The following is a 19,490-nucleotide window of genomic DNA, read 5'->3' as shown; positions in this document are numbered from 1 at the left end:
CTTGAACAGTTCCTTGAAAGGCTCGAGGCAGAAAATACAGGGTAGGATTTTCTAATGTTCTTTTTTTGGTGAAAGGATTTTCTAATGTTCTTTTTTTTTTTTTGGTCAGAAGTAATAATGGATTTTCTAATGTTACTTCCCGTATAAGGAAGAAAAAGTCTAGCCAGGGATTGGGAAACGTATAAGGAAGAAAAAATCTTGCCAGGGATTGGGAAAAGGGCATGCAGATACCAGCACAGTAAAATAAGAAGCACATCTAGGCTCCAACATTGGTCAAACTACCGCTGGAGGCACTATAAAGTCTGTTGAGGCACGTATGACAAAAATTTTATTTCTTTATTTTTCTATTTTCGAGAATAAATTTGAAATGAAAATTTATTTAGTAATGCAATTTTATTTTTCTATTTTTGAAATGGAATTTATTTAAAAAATAAATTTGGTATAAAAATTTGAAACCAAAATTTTTAGCTTCCTATTTCTAAAATAAAAGTGAGAAATGAAAACTATTTTCATCATTTGCTCTCGTTAGCGCCCATCGCTCAGCCGCCACTTGTGAAACGCCGGACGTTAGCCACTAGTTGTCGGACACTTGTCGCCGGACGCCCGCCACCCACCGGACACCCATCACCCGCCGGATGTTAACAACCGCTCTTTCTTGAAATAGAAATTTTATTCTGTCATAAAAGAATTTCTGTTTTAAAAATAAAAATTTTAGTCATTATCGAATGAGTTTGAATCAAATGCGTTTTTTTTTTTTATCATAAACTTGTTCAAAAATAAAAATTAAGAAATCAATTTCTGAGCTTATGTCCCTGCTAGATTGATCTATGCCATGTACAGTGTCTATCAACTGACCTGTCGACCTGGTACCCTGTTTAATAGACAACGTGCGAAGTGGAATGATCAGACGAACGATGTCCGATCCGCGCATCGGTAGGAAACTCTCCGCCGTAGTTTTCTTGCGGCTTTGTGCCCAGAATATTTCTCATATTCCGCATATTCCCTTTTCGCTCTCACTCTCTTGTATCAGTATATGTACTGGAGTCACGTGTAAAAATATTAAACAATTGCTGGGGGAGCTTTTTATTCAATTTCGATATCAAACAATTTCGGTTTTACAAGTTCTGGTCTGCCACCATTTCTTCCTCAGAACGAATAAACAATTCCCGCAGCTTCTTGGCAGGGAAGTAACGAAAACGAAAGCACGAGAACCACGATTCAGAATGAATGGAAAAAAAAAAGAACAGTAAAAAAAAGAGGTTTCTTTCTTTGCTTTTTAGCATGGCGGGAGATCGGCGGGTGGCGGCAGAACGGTCTGATCGGGTCCTGGCCCGTCCTCCACTAAGAACGCAGTCTTCAGTCCCCATCCGGTGTGGAGCTCCAGATGACAGTGCATGAACCAGACCCCTGGAAAGAAAAGGGAAGATGCAGATGAACGAACGTGTTGCGTGAGGATTTTCCAAGCCGAGATGTGAGATTTCCGTGTTCCGGAAGTTGGGTGTGAGGAGCTTACCTGGGTTGTTTGCTTGGAAGCGGATGGCGGTCCAGCCGCCGGTCGGGACGCCCACCGTGTTCCGCTCCATCGGGTCGACCAGGTTGTAGTTGGCGGGGTCCTTGGTCGGGTCGAAGTTCCCGACGCCGGTCCCGACCACGAAGAAGTTGTAGCCGTGGAGGTGGAAGGGGTGGGACTCGACGGTCAGGAGGTTGGTGTCCTGGATGACGAGCTCGACGGTGGAGTTGAAGGCGATCTTGCTGACCCGGGTGCCCTGCGAGGTCTTGAGGTTGGCCGTGAGCGGGGCGCCGGTGTAGTTGAACGGGGTCGGGGGCTTGTCGGGGAAGTCGGCGGTGAACACGCCCTTCGTGTTGAAGTAGTGGGCTTGGAGCAGCCCGACCTGGGGCATCGTGAAGGAGATGTTGTTCAGGGAGGCGAGGAAGCGCGTCCCGTTAAGGCAGGTCGCGCACGGGTTCTTGCCTAGCCCGACCGTGTAGAACAGGTTGCGGCTGACATTCAGAGGGACGTTGGCCGGGAACTGCGGCGAGTTCAGGCTCCTGAGCTTCTGACTGTAGCTCAGGGCGAAGGCGGTGTCGTTCGGGGCGGGCAATTCGGCGAGGGCGGGCATGACCGTGTTCGGAATACCTTTGTATTGCAGTATCGCGGTGGCGGTCTTGTTGTCCACCGGGACTGGCGCATCTATGAACGACCTTGCCGCCATGAAGTACCTGCCCGGCACTCTGTTGGCTTGGACCAGCACGTTGGTGGTCTGGCCAGGGGCGATGAGGATGGAGTCCGTGCTGAACGGCTTCGCGTAGACCGCGTCCACCTCGACCACCGTCATGTTGTGGCCCGCAATTGCGAAGAAGAGCTCGTCATTGAGGGCAGCATTGATGATCCTCAGGAGATAGGTCTTCCCTGGCTCGACCTCCATCGCAAATGTATCTAACAACAGGAATTCCTAAGTGAGCTATTACCCGAAACCCGGCTCTAACAGCTCGAGAAATCGACTTTTTCGAGATTTGAAATTAGAGGAATTGCTTACGCTTCTCGGAACATGGGAAGAGGGGCCCTGGTTTTCCGTTGATCGTGTGAGCATCCGACATGTTTGGCGGCAAGCCCATTTGGTTTCCTTGCTTCTCAATGGCTTCAACATCTGCGTTCCACCATTCTCCTGCAACATATGAGAATCGAATTGAGAAAACTACCGAGGTCTCATTAACTAGGACACTTTCAAGTTCTCAAAAATCTCGGATGCACGGCGTGTGTATCTCTAAACCCACCGAGCAGAATGATTTGCTCGCTGTGTGGCTGTGGGAACGGGAACGGCGTGCCTTGCGGTGGCATAATCACGATCGCGCCATGCACGGTGGCCCTCAACCATAGAATATGCGCGTGCCACCACAGCGTCCCCCTCTGTCCCGTCACGTTGAAGTCGTAGGTGTAGCTGTTCCCAGTTTGAATAGGGCACTGCGTTATGTAGGCCGGTCCGTCGGCCCAGCCGTTGCGATACTGCTTTAATCCGTGCCTACAGAATTCACCGAGAGTGAGAACTAATGAATATATAGCAGCTTTGGATATTGCCAATTTGTACTGATATGGTGTCTTCTGGATTGGAATTTACCAGTGAATTGACATGTTGTATTGTGCATGATTAGTGACATTAATAAGGACTCGGTCCCCTTCCCTGGCATATATGGTCGGGCCTGGATACATGCCATTCACTGTCACGATTGGCTTGGCGTGGCACAATCTGCTCACGTTCTTCACTTGAATCTGCAACATTTTAGCCAAAAAATGACAGCATCATGCACCATGTGCAGATCCGAAATATACCATAAACGTGAACTAAGATGATGGAAGACTCACGTCAAATTGGTACTTCTTTATGGCAGCTTCGGACGAAGTGAAACACACAAAGAACCCGAACAGCAGGAGGGTTATTCTCAAAAACGAGTTCTCGCCACGGACCGACATCGTTTCCGTTGATCCGGATGCAGTCTTTTTTTTTTTTTTTTTTTGTCTTGTTCTTCCCTTGTGGAATGTGTCTGTTGAATGAGAATGAGACAAGAGAGCCGGAGCTTCCCAAGTATAAATATACACGGACGATGTGAGGTCAAAGCTTAGAAGCTATGTGTATGTTAATAAAAAGAAAAGACGAGAGGTGTTAAGTTAGCATGATTAGGTAGGAGCTGAACAGTGAAGATAAGGAGACGCCAAAGCTTGGAAGCAAAACATTGATGGCGATTTCTTTTAATCCATTTCGAACTGACGTAGAGGCGGAGCTTTCTGGACCGGGATCGAAGATTTGCTGAAACACAAGGCTTCCTTGGTTTAACGTTGTATCTTGGCCAACACAGTATGTGAATGTGTCTGATGAGGAAAACCTTTGTTTATGTTCTGTGAGAGTTACACCATGCCAACCATACCCCAGAAATCCACAGGAGCTAAAGCTTTACCTTAAAGGAAAGGCCATGGCCATTAGATAGTCTCAGTCTCAAGGATTCTTATTCGGCATTCCAGCATTGATCAAGCAAAATGCTTTATGCGGATGCTGATGCTGATGGTTTAGTGCATGATTGGTCGGATGTCTCTCTCGATGGAGTGCTTTTTCTTCCCTCTCTCTTCCTCTCCGGTGGATACCGAAGTGAATCCGCAGCAGCATCAGGATCTACCCATTGGTTTCGGTAAGAAGTAAGGAGAAAACAAGAGATGGCTGAGAAGCACAAGAAGCAATTACTTCTAAGGGTATTGTTTATTTTTTTTTTTTTAGTGGATGTCCTGAATTTCTGGCCATTTTTTGCTTGATTGGCAAGGGCCTCCATCTTCCCCGTTTCTTTCTCCACAATATTATGTGGAAAAATATTGGCATTGCTTCCGGGCAAACATTTGAAGTATGTAAAATGAATCTTCAACTACGGTTGGAGTACACTACCAACATTAGATTGGGAGCTTGAAAAGGGAGTAAGGTATCTACAACATTTCCAGAAAAAAAGACAAGAAGACAAGAATCAATATTCAATATACCATGTGTCTATTGTGAAAAGCAACCGATTATGTAATAACTTCTCGCTTTTAAAAAAAAAAAAAATGAAAATAACTTGATAAATCATTGTGACAATATAAGAGAGACTAATTTCAGGGGAAATCATGTAAGAAATTTGTACCCCATCAAGGTAAGGAACCATGGCATATATATCCCCTGAACTTTGTGGATAGTGCATCATTTATTACTTTTTTTCCATTAGCATGTCCAATAAACATGATATTCAAGGGGTAAAAGTATATTTTGTCTAAGGATATGTCTCTTTTACCCTCAATTGCCATAAAAATGAAAAAAGAAGAAGAAGAAGGGAGTAGACTAAATTAATTATAATAATACTGACAGAAAAATAAATATTAATAATAAAATTAACCAACAAAAATTTGTTAAAATGTAATAAATATAACTACTTTAATATGACTAAATAAGGTACTCTAAGAAGAAGAGAAAACACAAATTAAATTTAAAAAAAAAAAAGGAAAAAGTCTCAATAAAAAATGATAAAATTACAAAAATCATTTAAGGATTACTTAAGGTAAAAAAATGATTGATTCATAAATATATTTAAAAGTTATAAAAGAAAATAATGTTGTCAATTGATAAAAAGGAAAGATTAACCAAAGCCTAAGGTGATATTTATAAATCCTTTGTTGATCAATAATATTTTTGCATCAATTAAGCCATTAAATATGCGTAATGAGTATCCAATTTTTTCAATTTAACCTTTTTCATTATGGGGGACTTTGTTTTTCCTTTATAATTAGTTTTTTTTTTTAACCTTTTCTAGAAATATATTATATGTTCTGTTAATATATTCATCAAATTTCGATAAGTTCATAGTTCTAGTATCATTACTGACCTTTATTTCTCTTGTAGTATTTTATTTAGTTTATTTTTCTCCATTTTTGTTTTTTTTACACAAATCAATGATAAAATAGAGATTTTATTTTTAAAGAAGATGAAAGTATACTTTTATTTCTTGAAAGTCACGTGCATTATACATGCTAACAATAGATATAACATAGAGTTACGAATTGTAATAAAATGAAAACTGAGAGAGTTTTGTGTAATTTTCTTTTTAATTGAATCTTGGTTTAACAAAAAATAAGCAAAACGCTAGAAGGAGGGCTTGAACCTCCGACCTTGTGGTTAACAGCCACACGCTCTAGCCAACTGAGCTATTCCAGCTTCTTATGGCTCCCACAGGTAAATTAAATATTTTCTTATCTAAATTTTCAATTGTAACAAAATGAAAGTTGAGAGGGTTTTGCATAATTTTCTTTTTAATTAAATCTTGGTTTTAACAAAAAAAAATAAGGAAAACGCTAGAAGGAGGGCTTGAACCTCCGACCTTGTGGTTAACAGCCACACGCTCTAACCAACTGAGCTATTCCAGCTTCTTGACGCTTGTACTATCAGATTTTCTTTATTCGTGTAAAGGTGAGTCAGGGCCCAAAATATCCGCAAACCTTCATCCGGATCTTGCAAAAGATTTACAATCGTAGGCTAAATTCCACAGCTCTGACACGTGGCATTCATAGATCTTGGATACATCAAACTACTATGACTCCATCCATAGAGAAGTATGCAAGACATATAATCATCCAATAAAAACAAGTTTTTGGGCATTCATGACGTTGACACTTAAAAGTTGATGCGATTAGGCTTGCAATTCGACCTTATACTTAAATTGTACCAACTTTTAGGGAAATCTGGAAATTCCTTAGATAAGATCCTAGTACAATAAACAAAACCCAAAAAGCTAGGTGAAATGAAATCAAATTCCTTGACATAAAATTAGACTTGAATGCGTCCATTGAGCAAAAACTCACTACCTCCATGATTCTATCGCTGCTTCTTTTAAAACTTCATGGAGTTGTGGTACGTTAATGGCACATAGAAAATGTGCTTGGCCATTGATTAAGTAGTAATTATGGAAGTGAGTTTACATGAACGGAGCATTTTAATCCCACCTTTAATGAAAATGGGTTTTTGGTACAATGATTAACGGAGTTAATCCTATATCAAATTGAGCTTGAAAAACTGAAATTGTCAACAAAATTGTTGGAGAAACTACCAAAAAAAAATCCCTAACTTATTATATCGATATCATTTCAATTTTAAACATTTTAATTAGACTGATTTAGCCCTAAACGTTTTGACAATTTGTTAATGTAGTCATTCCAACTAATTTTGGTTAGCAATCGCCAACATGGACACTAACCATTCAATGTGACATGGCTCTTTTGCAATTTTTAAAAAATTTCTGGAATTTTTTATTGGTGTTTTCCTTTTCTTTTCCCTCCCTAGTATTCTCAAAACCCTGTTTCCCTGTATTTTCCCTAGACACATTGAATTTCTCCTCCAGCTTCTTCGCCGGAGCCACCAATCCACAACGCTATTTGAAAAAAATGTCAGCCCTAAATCTCTAAACCGATCTTTGAATCATTCAATGATCCAACGTCCAAAACTGCCGTCTCAATTGCAAGACGCAAGATTGAAATTACCTCTTCAACTACTCAACAACGACCCGAGAAAACACGAAAACGAAGGGGCGCATCTAGTCGTAGGATTCTCGAAAGGACATTTTCTACGTTCTCGAAGATACTTCCAGGACGATGGGGACAAAAAGTAGCAGAAATATACAAACGCGCCATCGATTTTCCAGAAGAGAATCTTCGTCCGATGTTTCCAGCATGAATTGAAAAAATGCTGAAAGCGCTTTAATTTTGGCTAAAGTTGATAGCATTTTCCACCACCTTGGGCTTCGCAGAAATTTCCCATGCGTTCCCGTGCTAAGATGGGAGTCAAAAAGAGCGAGCGCCCGCAGCCAGGAGCAAAAGCAGTATGAAAGAGAGAAGAAGGATGGAAGAGAAGGAATCCCTGGTCAAAACGAGCGTTCTTGCACGACATCATCCCCCCATGGAAACCCAACCACCGTGTCCTTTTTTGACTCCTCTATCGACTGCCAACCGATCCATCTTGACATCTCAACCCACAACACAAGATGGTCTATGAATTTGAAGGCCATCAAGAGAATGATATCACAACTCCTTCGCTGCTACAGTGCTCCATAAATTCCGACGGTCTCGGAGGATGGAAAGACGCCGGGCGAGACGGCGGAAATGATGTGATAGCTAGGATTTGTACATGTAAAACATCAGCAGATCCCGTTATCCGTCAACTTGAATCGTTACTCTCAATTAAGAGGACCGCCGAGTTGGCGAGCAGGGAGTCCATTCAAGCTACAGACAAGGAGCCCCTCCCAATTGATAATGAACATGGAAAAAAGAAACTGCACATTTCTACCCATCATACAGCCCTACACAGTACCCGTCAAAGATTTGATCTAGCCTAAGCTGCCTAACAAAAATTTCCCAGCTGAGCGGATCCAAGTCTAGCAATGAGACAATTTACAGAAGTTGCTCTATTCTAGTTTTAAGGAAGAAGAACCTTATTTCGCCGAGAATACGTAACGTTCTTCACCACTGTCAGATAAGTAAGCCGTTGTGAGGTCACGGAATAACCTAATTACGAATTGCATTTCTTCTTCCGTTGCGTGGCAGAGACGGGCTTTTTAGAAAATATCGCGAGCTTCCGTCCAAAGAATCCAGACTTCCTGGAAGATGGTTTCGTCTCCGGGCAGTGATAACCGGGGTCTTCGTGTGTAGGAGGATCCGGATCTGAGAAATCACAACTATCAATGTCATTCACATCCCGTAAGAGCCGGAGTAATTCTATAGCACATATTTTCGATCTCTCGGTGCCATTGATGGATAAGCTCACAACGGCTGGGATGACCGCATAACCCTCATCCAGTACCAACTGACAATACTGTACGCGTTGAGAGCACAACGAAAGGAGGATAGCCACAGCATGCTCTTGCTCTTCGTTGCTCCCATTCTCGAGTAGTTCGGCGATAGAGGTGATGCAATCGTGGGTCTCGATGATGGAGATCCTTGCATCCTCAATGTCGCACAAGTTCCTGATGATAGCAAGAGCGTATTTCGCCAATTCACTATCCTTCAGAAAATGGACCAACTTTGGGATGCAGGGTGCAACATATGGACGGAGATCAGTACTCAAGCAGAGGTTGTAAAGGATTTTAAGGGCGGACACGTGGAGGTCTCTGATCTCGCAGTCGAGGGTCTCCAAAATATAAGGAATAGCTCCGGAATTCGCAACTTTCAGTCTACACTCCTGCTGAGTAGACAGAATCTCCACAATGGCGATGGCTTGTTCAGCTACTTCCGAATCGAGAAAGGTAGCCAACATGGAAAATCCGTCTTGATGGACATGCAATACTTCGTATCTGCATGAAGCAACACCCTCGTTAATTTCAGTACATTTAGTTGAAAGAAGGGTGAAAGTAACAACCATGGAAAGTATCTTCTATAAGAAAACCAGCCATAACTAGTAACCGCACTACAAACCTGCTCTTTTTCAAATACGTAAGTAATAACTGCAACGCGGTCTTCTGAGCTTTTACATCACCTAGATCACGTGATTCCCCCAGAAATCTTAAGAGCGGTTCGAGGAAATTCTCAGTTGATCCCGAATGAAGAGACCGGTGATTGGATTCCAAATTGCTTTTGAAATCTTCAACCACCTTGCACTGAGACTGCCATGGGAGTTCGGTCAGTTTAGAAAAGATATCAAAATATTCTTCATCCTCGTCAAAACTTCCGTACGAATGGTCTTGCTTCAAGTCTTTGGTATGCAGGGTCCCAGGATTAAATGCATTTGCAAATCTCTGAAGTGGAGATTCAGAGTTATTGCTGCTCTCCAGGGACCCAAGCGAGACATTACTGAAGTCCACTTGAAGACGTAGGTCATTCAGTGAACTGCCTAGGCTAGCAATCGATGTACTAGAATTTTCCCACGGATGCACCGTTTTTTGCTGTATGATAGGGTCAGGTATTTCTAGTCCGTGTCTTGTACACCACTGTGATATCAGTTCCTTTAAGACAGTATTTGGGGTCCAGAACTGGTTGGATAGTTTCTTCTTTGTTTTCGGACAGTAAGTATTACCCTCATCAAACCACTTCTGGATCCACATTCTTTCAAATGTCTGTCCAGAAGCAATCACGACTGGTTCATACATCAATCTCGAAGAGAGGGGGCACTTGAATTCTTCAGGGACTATTGTGTCAACAGAAACATCAACTTGAGCCTCATGGTGCCCTGGTAAAGGAGCCTCAGCCACTTCAGCAGTTTCTGTATATACTGAATTATGCGGGGAATTAGCTGTCAAATATGTTCCTTCATTCTCCAGGTAGACACTCTGCGTTTGCCCGCTTGCAATAGAATTCCCATACTTCTTCAGAATAGATGAAAGATAAAGTAGAATCTTCTTCTTTGTATCACTTTCACCAACCTTGTCAAGTAACTTCTTGATTGATCTTCTTTCCACCAATATCGACTTTCGAGAAGTAATAAAAAGCTTTGATGCTGCAAATTGAAGAGCTTTTAGTTCCGAATTTTCGGTTGAACCCGATTCTGAAGAACCCTGCCGAATCAAGTCATGCACCGCCTTTCCTGCGTCCTCTTCAGATGGTTCCAGGATAAATGTCGCACTTCTCAGGTCATCTAGTAACTTGGTTATCTGAACAAAGATCAGTTGCTTACTACCACTAAATTATTATGATCTGCAACATTTGTTCACCAGAGAGCAACCGTAGCATATACTAAGTTTATTAAGCTTATAGCTATGGTGTGACAACTAACCTCTATAGCCAACACTACCGGAACCATATTTTGAAGTTGGCCTAAACTCTGCTCCAACATGTTCCTTGACCTTTCACATCTTGCGACTATTGCATCCCCAGTTAATGCCTGAAACGATTAAAGTTGGATCATTATGGAAGGAGGAAAAGCATGATCAGCAGAAGATAACCAGCTTGAGAAAACCTTATTTTGTTCTGTTGATTTACATTATAAATACTTTTAACCTCCTTTCTTTCTCAGTACATTGTAATTTAAAACAACAGAGTGCACAAAATTAACTACTGACAAGGAAGTACCAAAATCAAACAAATGAATCATTGGAGATTGCAACATGATCAGAGTATCCAAACTAATTCCTTCAAGTTGCACACTTACTCGACTAACTTAACACACCAGAATCATGATACTACACATAACATATAATGCACCATTGCAGAAAAATGAGGATTGAGGTAGTAGCAAGAAGTGATCCTTTGCCCGGTGGCTCTTATAATTCTAAGCAAAATGGCGATATCTAGCTTCTTCATTAGATACCTACCAGGTAGAGCTTACTAGACTCGCTGCAATGCTGGAGAATTAGGCGGGCTTTCTCAATTGCACGGTGTAACAAGCATAGTGCCTGTATTCCAGCCGAGCATCGAGGTCGAGCTGCCTCGATCGCTGGCAGTATACTTGAAACTTTGTCAACTAATTTCATGAACTCTGCACACAATGCATGGTGAACCTGCATTTATAGGTTGCAGTAAATTGATATGTTTCAATCCCAGCTATAAGTACTTGATATTTATTCGTTGCCTTCATCCAGATAAATCTACCACATACTTGCCTATTACCATTGATGAAATTAATCCAAAAGAGAGACCGTGTAATTCTGAAAGCAATCTCTACCTTAAAAGATGAAGGATATGATGTCTCCACAACTTCACCAACATCACTTCCCATCCGGCACAAAGTCTGTCCTGAATCTGCCATTCCAGAGGCACAAAAAGAACCACATACTATCAGTTCTTGCACTAACTTAAATTCACAAACTTCGATTACAGCAACTAGAAAGTCTCCTTAAACTGATAATCATAGGAATAGTAAAAAACATATACTTAGATTTCTCCTAAAGAAAATGAGATGGTAGCTAGTCTGCCTCCTATGAACAGCATGAGGAACGATCATAAATTTACCCAGAACCAGAGACAAATTCTGCAACTAAACTTTCAGCATGAATAACCCTATTTGAAAATGGAAACTATTAAGTCCGGAAAATATTAGGTCCTCAAAATCAATTCACCGCACGATATGAAATAGACTCCAGCTTGACCTTGTGAGCACCTTGTGAGCAACAAATTAATCAGTTCCAATAGAAGCTACAATCCTACAAGAAGATACTCCAAGGTAACGCTGAATTTGATCTGAGAACACCAGAAAATCTTGGAGAACCGAAAAACAAGTTGAAATTAGAGCAGAACTCACCAGGTGAGTATAGCAACAGAAGTGACCAAGAAGACTCTTCTCCCTGCTTAAGCAATAGAGCCCCCTCAAATTCTCTCTGCTGCTTTTCCAGAATATCAGAAAAACTATTGAGGCACCACTTAAACCCAGCAACCAATTTTTCCACTTAAAATTCCCAACCACTACCTACACACACAAATTAGGCAGACCCAAGGAAATTTAGCTCCACCTCCCTTGGAAAAACCCAACTTCCCGATAGAATTCAAACCCCCTCAAAACTATCTTTCTCTTGGTCCTTACACCGAATAGGAAAGTGGACAGCCAACAACAGCACAAGAGAAACCTCTTAAAGAACCCATAATCAGAGCACCGCGATCTTCTAGCCCATAAAAACACTTCCAATTATACCCACTTCTTCAGTGATGAATCAAAACCTCAGGGAAGTTCGGCTGATGATGGACAGAAAACGCCCAGAAATGCCCAGAATCTTGAAAAGCAAAAACAAAAAAAAAAAATCTCCTCTCGAGAACCACACAACAAGAGAGCACAGATACACCTGTCAACTTGACTCTTAAACAGCACAAGCTTTTCGGCCTTCTTTTGCGGTATCTTTATCCCCAAGGGAACATAATTCGCTACGTGATGCCGTATGTCTACAAAAGATAAGCAAGCAGCTCGTGCCCTGTACGACAACCAAGTTATTGCAACTTGCAGGCACAGAGGGAGAGAGAGAGAGAGAGAAGCAAAATGATATTATTCGCTTTCATATAAACAACAAGAGAGAGACGCAAAATGATATTATTCGCGTTTATATAAAAAACGAGAGAGAGACCCACCAAAAAACGAAGGCTTTGTCTTTATAAAAAAAAAGAAAGATTTCGTAAAAGTAAATGAAATCCAACCGTCACTGCAATTGGGTTTTCTTGCTCGTCCACAAGAGAAAATAAATTCAGAGAGAGAGAGATGATGGTGATGATGATGGGGTCCCGCCATCATTTCGCTTTCAAGCGATGGCACAGGCGGGGGCAAAGGTCAGGCTAGCGTCACAGACAGGTGATGGCCGCGATTCCTGTGGACGTCTCGATCGGAAGGAGGGAAGGGAAAGCACGCATTTTTCGCCATTTCGTACAGTGGGTTTTGCCCCGCTGACTACGAGGGTTGACCTTTCAACGCGCAGGCTCTGTTGATCGCCATTGCAGACAAAGGGTATGCCTGGAAGATTCTCCTTCTTCACCTTCTTCCCTCCTTCTGGCAAAGAAGATGAGAGGGAGGGAGGCAACTGAGAGACAGCAGTACAGGCAGAGCCCGCTAAAGTCCAAGTCCGAATTTTTACTACAAAAAGAGACGCAATTATTTCATAGCTTCCAATCCAGAATGACACAAAAGTTACAACATAATCAGTCGCGTCCTCTCAAGTCTTAATCACGATTCCAGTGATGTCAAAAGGCGTCCGGTCCTACGAGGAAAAACCAATGAATCCGAGTCCCACGTAGAAAACAGTCTGGTCGGGCTAAAGAAACTCGGTTTCAGACCTCTAGAACGCGGTCGCTAGATGATAACTTTAAAATCGACCATCTGTCTCGAGAGAAAAACTCGGTTTCAGGCCAAGTAATAAATTCAAATAAGAATTCCACGCGGGTCGCAACTCGTAGTATGTCGAAATCCTTCTCGCGACAGCTTCCTAAGTGCCCTTTCCCAAGATGTGCAAATGTACAATCCGGGGTGGTGCCGTGGAGTTGACCAGAAATTGGAACGCCATGCTTTTCCGCTAATATTTTCTCTAGACTAATAAGGGTTTTTTGTTTTGACGTTCTTGGATGTGATTGGAGAGTATCCAAATGTAATCAAATGTAAAAGTCTCATCGCTTCTCTTGGTTGGTGTGGAATTCTTCAAAACGTAAAGAGAGAGACTCAGTAAGATCATGATGAACCATCATGGTGGTCTTTGATTATTTATGCAGTCGGTCCTTATTTCTTACTCTACCTAGCTTTATGATGAAGAGATATTTTAAGTCTACCTGAACCTATTCATATACCTAATTTGGGGGAAACAACAAATTTAGTCATGAACTTATTGTTCGGACGTCAATTCAGTTATAGGTTTTTCAATCTTGTCGATACATCATTAAACCATTTGCGCGAAATTTAAATGCAACCCTTTCTATCAATTGCTATTAGAAATTGTTGATGTGGCAACTCACAAGTTATCTACGTCAGTGTATCACTAAGGACATCCGACTATGACTAAATGCCACGTTAGCTATTTATGGGCAGCATTGGGTAGAAAGAATTACATTGAAATTTCACACAAACGGTTTATGAGTATATACAATATTAAAAAATTTAAGATTGAATTGATATTTATACAATGGATTCGAGATTGATTTGATAACTATCCCCTCACTTGACTACAAAACTGTGCTATCAAGTTGCGTGTGAAAATCTACATAGGAATTAACTTCTCATAACTTGAGAGGTATAATTATTGCAACACATAACCCAAACAAATTAAGATTCATTCAAGTCTGTAGATATCATTGTGCATAACACAATGGCTATAAAATGCGGCGATGTAAACGGATGAGATAAGTATTGACCCAAAAAAAAAAAAAAAACGGATGAGATAAGTGCTTACACTTTCCATCTCCTAATCTAACTTTCTAAAGTTAGGAGGCCAAAAGTGCACATCCCTCTCACTCCTTTTCAAAAGAGTTTAGAGTCCATTACTTCTTATGCCGTGCAAAAGCAATTGATGATCACCAAGACTTTCTGACAAAACATGAAAAAGTTTAAAATTCAATTGGTCAAATTGAAATATTTGTCACTGAATTAGACAAAATGCAATAGGATTAAGACATCAAGCTACGTGTGAAAATCATCATAAGGATTAACTTCTCATAACTCGAGGCATATAATTCTCACAACACGTAGCCCAAATAAATTTAGATTCATTCAAATTGGTTACCAAGACTTTTTGGCAAAATATGAAAATGTTGATTACTCAATTGATCAAATTGAAATGTTTATCATTGAATTGGACAAAATGCAATAGGATAAAGACTTTTGAATAATTTTCGCTAATCACAAACCATTCACACGAAATTCCAATGTAGTCATTTTCGCTAATTGTTGCTGGAAATTGTTGATACAATGACTCACAAGTTGTTCATGTCAGCATGTTACATAGGATGGTTGGCGATGACTAGAGGTCACGTCAGCTTTTTCTGGGTGGTAGTTGGTGGGACATACTATATTGAAACTTCACACAAATGATTTAAGACTACACTAGCAAAATCGAAAAGTTTAAAACCGAATTGACATTTTAACGATAAGTTTAGGATTTGGTAACTATTCCCCAATTTGACTCAACAACCGTGAAAATCATCATAGGGATTAACTTCTCATAACTTGAGGCGTATAATTCTCACAATGCGTAAACCAAATACATTAAGATTCATTCAAAGCGGTAGATATCATTGTGCATAACACAAGAGCTATTAGACCCGACTAAGTAAACCGACAAGATAAGCGATTGCACTTCCCCATCTCCTAATCTAATTTCTTCTTCTTTGACTAGGAGGTCAAGAGCGCACATCACTTTCACTCCTTTTCAAAGACAAGTAAGGCAATCGATGATCACCAAGAAGAGAAGAAAGACGCAAAGTCCCATGTTTCGGCCAAGCGAAAGGCCCGTGCCTTTGAACTATATCCAACTTCGGCAAAAAACTTCCTGGAATCGACAAGAACCTACGAGCTCTCAAGTGGATCAGGTCAACCGATCCATACGTGTATCGGTTAGGGTTTTGTTTATTTCGAGAGAGAGAGAGAGAGAGAGAACGGTCATCTCTCGTACAGAAACGGTCATCTCTCGTATCGTTCGATCGACACCGATCGAAGATTTGGATGACTTCTCCGAGTGAAGACATGCGTCAAGGAAGACTTCTTATGGCAACTCGCCCATGCACGTCGTTTTCCCCCCCAAGGAAACGCCATTTTTCATTTACTTACATGCGGAAGCATTTGACATATCGCAATGCATGGGGTCGCCATCATGGTGCGTAGAATATGATCAGATGTATGGATTTCCTTGCTCTGCCTACCATTAGCCACCCCCTCTCCATTTTTCAACTTAGATGGCAATTTTTTAGTACTTGAGTGAGTGCAACTGCCATCGATTCCGACCCGGAACTCTCGTCTTCGTGTACCGATTCAACCTCGAATTTTCCATAGTAAAATATATATTTTAGAAAGCAGAATATTATATTGTTAAGAGTATTTGGAAAATTATCCAAAATGTCCTAAATTTATTATACGGTGGCCGATTCACAATACAATCCTAAACTTTGTACATATTTAGCGTGGTGGATGTGTAGGACAAAGTGACATTTCGGGCAACTCAAAGCTTGAATATGTTATCAAGTTTGCGAGACCAGGCTCAAATAAAATGAAACTCGAGATAATAGAAAACAAAGGGAAAATTTTGAGCTTCCCAATTCAAGCCAAAGACGAAACCAATCGCCATTTTTTGGATCCTATATGCTCCATGAAATATGATATTTAGCTTTCCTTGACATGGAAATCTTGTGCCAAGACCAAGACCTAGATGCCCTTATTATGAAAGAAGTGTCGATTTCGTAGTTAGTTCACGAAATCGACATGTATGTGACATGTGTGACTTAAGCGCACGATATAGGTTTGACACTTTCTATCATCGAGTGCAAATAATAAGAGGCATGTCACAATATTTTGCCTTCCAAGGCACCACATCAAACTCTGATGTTGCATCTTTTATTTTTGGCATGGTTTCACTTGAATCTACTCCAATTTAGTGAAAAGATCAAAGTTGCAGTATCAACAAGTTATTTAATTTGGTTAGTCTCTACTGTATATATCCTATATAAAGCAAACTTTCAAATTTGATGTTTAAACCCAAATTTACCATTATATCCTCGCATCTGTAATTGACTCAATCTTTGTGAAGTAGTTGAGGTGTATGCAAAAATCGCTTCACCTACTTCGTTAATCTTACTTGATAATTTACCCACTCCTTCTACTCCAAATTAGTGTGCAGTATTAACAAGTTATTTAATTTTGTTAGTCTCTACTGTATATGTCCTATATAAAGCAAACTTTCAAATTTGATGTTTACCCCAAATTTTACCATTATATCCTCGCATCTGTAATTGACACAATCTTAGTGAAGTACTTGAGGAGTATGCAAAAATCGCTTCACCTGCTTCGTTAATCTTATTTGATAATGTACCCATTCCTTTTACTTCGTCTTGCGTTGTCTCTAGTACATAGAAAGCAAACTCGGTAAGGATTTAAACTTCGAACATTTGTAAAAATAATATCCATTTGGTACCCATGTCTTTTGTTAACATGTATAGTAGTAACGTGTTATCATTGTATTAACAAAAATCTCATGTTATGATGTACGTGTTATAAATATAAATTATGGCGCGCGTGTTCTTTTTATAATTTGCATTGTCTACTTCACATATCAGATGCACTTAAATCTACAGAAATATTTATGATGCTACATACTCTCTTTATTTTCTCATTATATTATATACATATAAATTAAATAGTACACAAAAAAGAAAAAAAAAATTATCAGGTAAATCTCTTAGTGGATCTGTTAGTTGCACAAGAAGAGTCGAACGCAATGGCACGCGTGCGAACAGGATAGATTTACAAGCACGTTTTGATGGATTTCGAATTAGCAATCATTTCCGATGGTCAAATTTAGAAATTAAGAATACACATTATAAGACGTCAAATTGTAATATATTTTAAGATTTCTTAATTTTCAATATCTTGTCTCTTTTATTTTTAACCTTATCTCTAATAATCTCTTGCTTATTATATCACATCTCACCAAATATAAATATCTCGTCTTGACCTTCTTTTACTTAAAAAAATACAAAGATAACAATATAACTCTCGTTATTCTAATCTTATATGGAAATTCTGAACACATCACATGTATACACAAGTTAAGCAATGAATCTTTGATGCAATGACCATCTTTTTATTATCCCATTCAATCAATGAAAAAAATATTTTACATGATGATCGCATTACTAACATGGCATCACCGGCACCGTCATCGTCACACGATTGAACTAATGCACTGAACCTCCTCTCCAATCACACAATAAAAGCATGAGGCTCTATTGAGGATTGAATTCTTGAATGTAATCATTAAACAATACCACTTGAATTCATGTGCTGGCTAACACGAAAGCAATGTACAAATCCATTGCTCGTAATGTTGGACTTGTGGGAGGGCTCCACCATTGATGGGCTTCTCAATTTGACCCGGAAATGATTAGTGGAAGAGTCTAGGAAGGCCTCCCACTACATGAAATGTATGTAAGTGTCTTGGGATAAGGGAATGAATCGAATCGAATTTCTCTTTGACCAACGACACTAAGATCGTATGAGTGCCTCCATGCATATAGTGGGTCGTGACATGGACCAATTAGAGAAAGTTGACAAGCGTGTAAAATGTGATCAACATGAGCAGCCAAAGCATGATAGTGCAATCCATGGCTTTCAAAACCAATTTGTATATCGATTGAGCATCGAAGTCAGTCACCTGCAACATCTTGGAACTTCATTTTTTCCCTATTTACTCTTCTAGCGTCACTTGTGACCGCTAGTATGAAAAGTTTACGCGATGCATATCGAGCATATTTCTGATTAAGCAACTGCTTTCCTATGATTGCTTTTTGCCATCGTAGTATGTATTGATAGACCGCACTGTAGAGAAGAGAATAACACATCCAAAGCCCAAACAATACAAGAAGGTTTTCCAAATGAACCGAAGGAATTGGGGGCCTAGAGGCTTCAAAAGTTGGTGGATTTTGACTTTTCGAGGTCCGCTTGAAAAATATACTCTTTTGATGACTAACTAAAAGCCATATATTCAAGCAAGAGCGTCAATATTGGAGTGCGTGAATTATTATTAAGTCACAGTGGCAAGACGTCTTTCTTGATTCTTTTTTTTTGTATTCTTTGTATTTTGAACATTCTTGTTCAACTTATTCATCGCAAAAAGTTTAACGTTTCTGTAGTTTTTTTTTCCTGTGGAGATCTTAGTTTGAGGGCCATCATTGATGAAGAGAAACGTCGGAGGACCAGAAATAAGGAAAGCCCGACCTTATTTCTACGTGTCCTTTTCCAGAACACAAACCCTAGACGACAAACAGAATCTCTGATCTCTCTCTCTCTCTCTCTCCCTTTCACACCTTTTCTAGGTTCGTCGGTTTCTCCCTGAACATATCTGCGGCAGATTCTGTTGGGTTGTAGGCTTATGTATTCAGAGTATAGCAGGTCTTTAAGAACAGGATATTTCTCCAATTTCTTAGATATTTTCTAGCCAAATAGAAATGAAAAACTTCATTGCGCTGTAATTTCCGGTTCATTTTCTAGTCTTTGAAGGTGAGATGTGAAAATGCATGTGATATGTTCTCGTAAATGCCCCTAATAGATTAAGTCTTCTCTTTGTTTTGCGATGTATGGTGATTAAGAAAAGATGGATGTAGTTAGGTACTCGTGTCTAATTGGTAAATGTCAGTTAGCACATCAAATGAGAATTAGTAAATCAAAACAAGTTGGTAACTTATTGAAAGAAAAGACGGTAAGTCACACAAATAAACATTGATAAATTCATAAAAATAAAAATAAAAATTGATGTATTTAAGGCATTTCTAAGAAAACAAAAGTTGATGAACAATGACAAAGGTTGATAACTTTTAAAAAATAAAGTTAACATTG

General features: G+C 39.9%; 2 protein-coding genes and 2 non-coding genes across 4 annotated transcripts; all 4 read right to left on the bottom strand.

Annotated features, from left to right (window-relative positions):
* Positions 1-1,051: 1,051 nt before the first annotated feature.
* On the bottom strand, positions 1,052-3,581 carry LOC104414692 (laccase-11). Its single transcript, XM_010025855.3, has 6 exons — positions 3,362-3,581; positions 3,117-3,268; positions 2,776-3,020; positions 2,538-2,666; positions 1,514-2,437; positions 1,052-1,407 (listed from the first exon to the last, which is right to left on the bottom strand). The coding sequence occupies exons 1-6, from the start codon at positions 3,467-3,469 to the stop codon at positions 1,277-1,279; spliced, it is 1,689 nt and encodes a 562-aa protein (XP_010024157.1). The 5' UTR covers positions 3,470-3,581; the 3' UTR covers positions 1,052-1,276.
* Positions 3,582-5,649: 2,068 nt separating this feature from the next.
* Positions 5,650-5,723, bottom strand: TRNAN-GUU. Its single transcript has one exon. It is a non-coding gene; the product is annotated as a tRNA-Asn (tRNA).
* Positions 5,724-5,858: 135 nt separating this feature from the next.
* On the bottom strand, positions 5,859-5,932 carry TRNAN-GUU. Its single transcript has one exon. It is a non-coding gene; the product is annotated as a tRNA-Asn (tRNA).
* A 1,776-nt stretch (positions 5,933-7,708) lies between these two features.
* Positions 7,709-12,545, bottom strand: LOC104414690 (U-box domain-containing protein 5). The gene is made up of 6 exons (XM_010025851.3): positions 11,727-12,545; positions 11,151-11,227; positions 10,801-10,986; positions 10,263-10,370; positions 8,969-10,140; positions 7,709-8,847 (listed from the first exon to the last, which is right to left on the bottom strand). The coding sequence occupies exons 2-6, from the start codon at positions 11,202-11,204 to the stop codon at positions 8,067-8,069; spliced, it is 2,301 nt and encodes a 766-aa protein (XP_010024153.2). The 5' UTR covers positions 11,205-11,227; positions 11,727-12,545; the 3' UTR covers positions 7,709-8,066.
* Between the last annotated feature and the right edge of the window lie 6,945 nt (positions 12,546-19,490).

This window comes from Eucalyptus grandis, chromosome 8 (genome assembly GCF_016545825.1).
Source record: "Eucalyptus grandis isolate ANBG69807.140 chromosome 8, ASM1654582v1, whole genome shotgun sequence".
NCBI lineage: Eukaryota > Viridiplantae > Streptophyta > Magnoliopsida > Myrtales > Myrtaceae > Eucalyptus > Eucalyptus grandis.
Note: the sequence above shows the minus strand (reverse complement) of the source record. Positions and strands in the feature narration are given on the sequence as shown.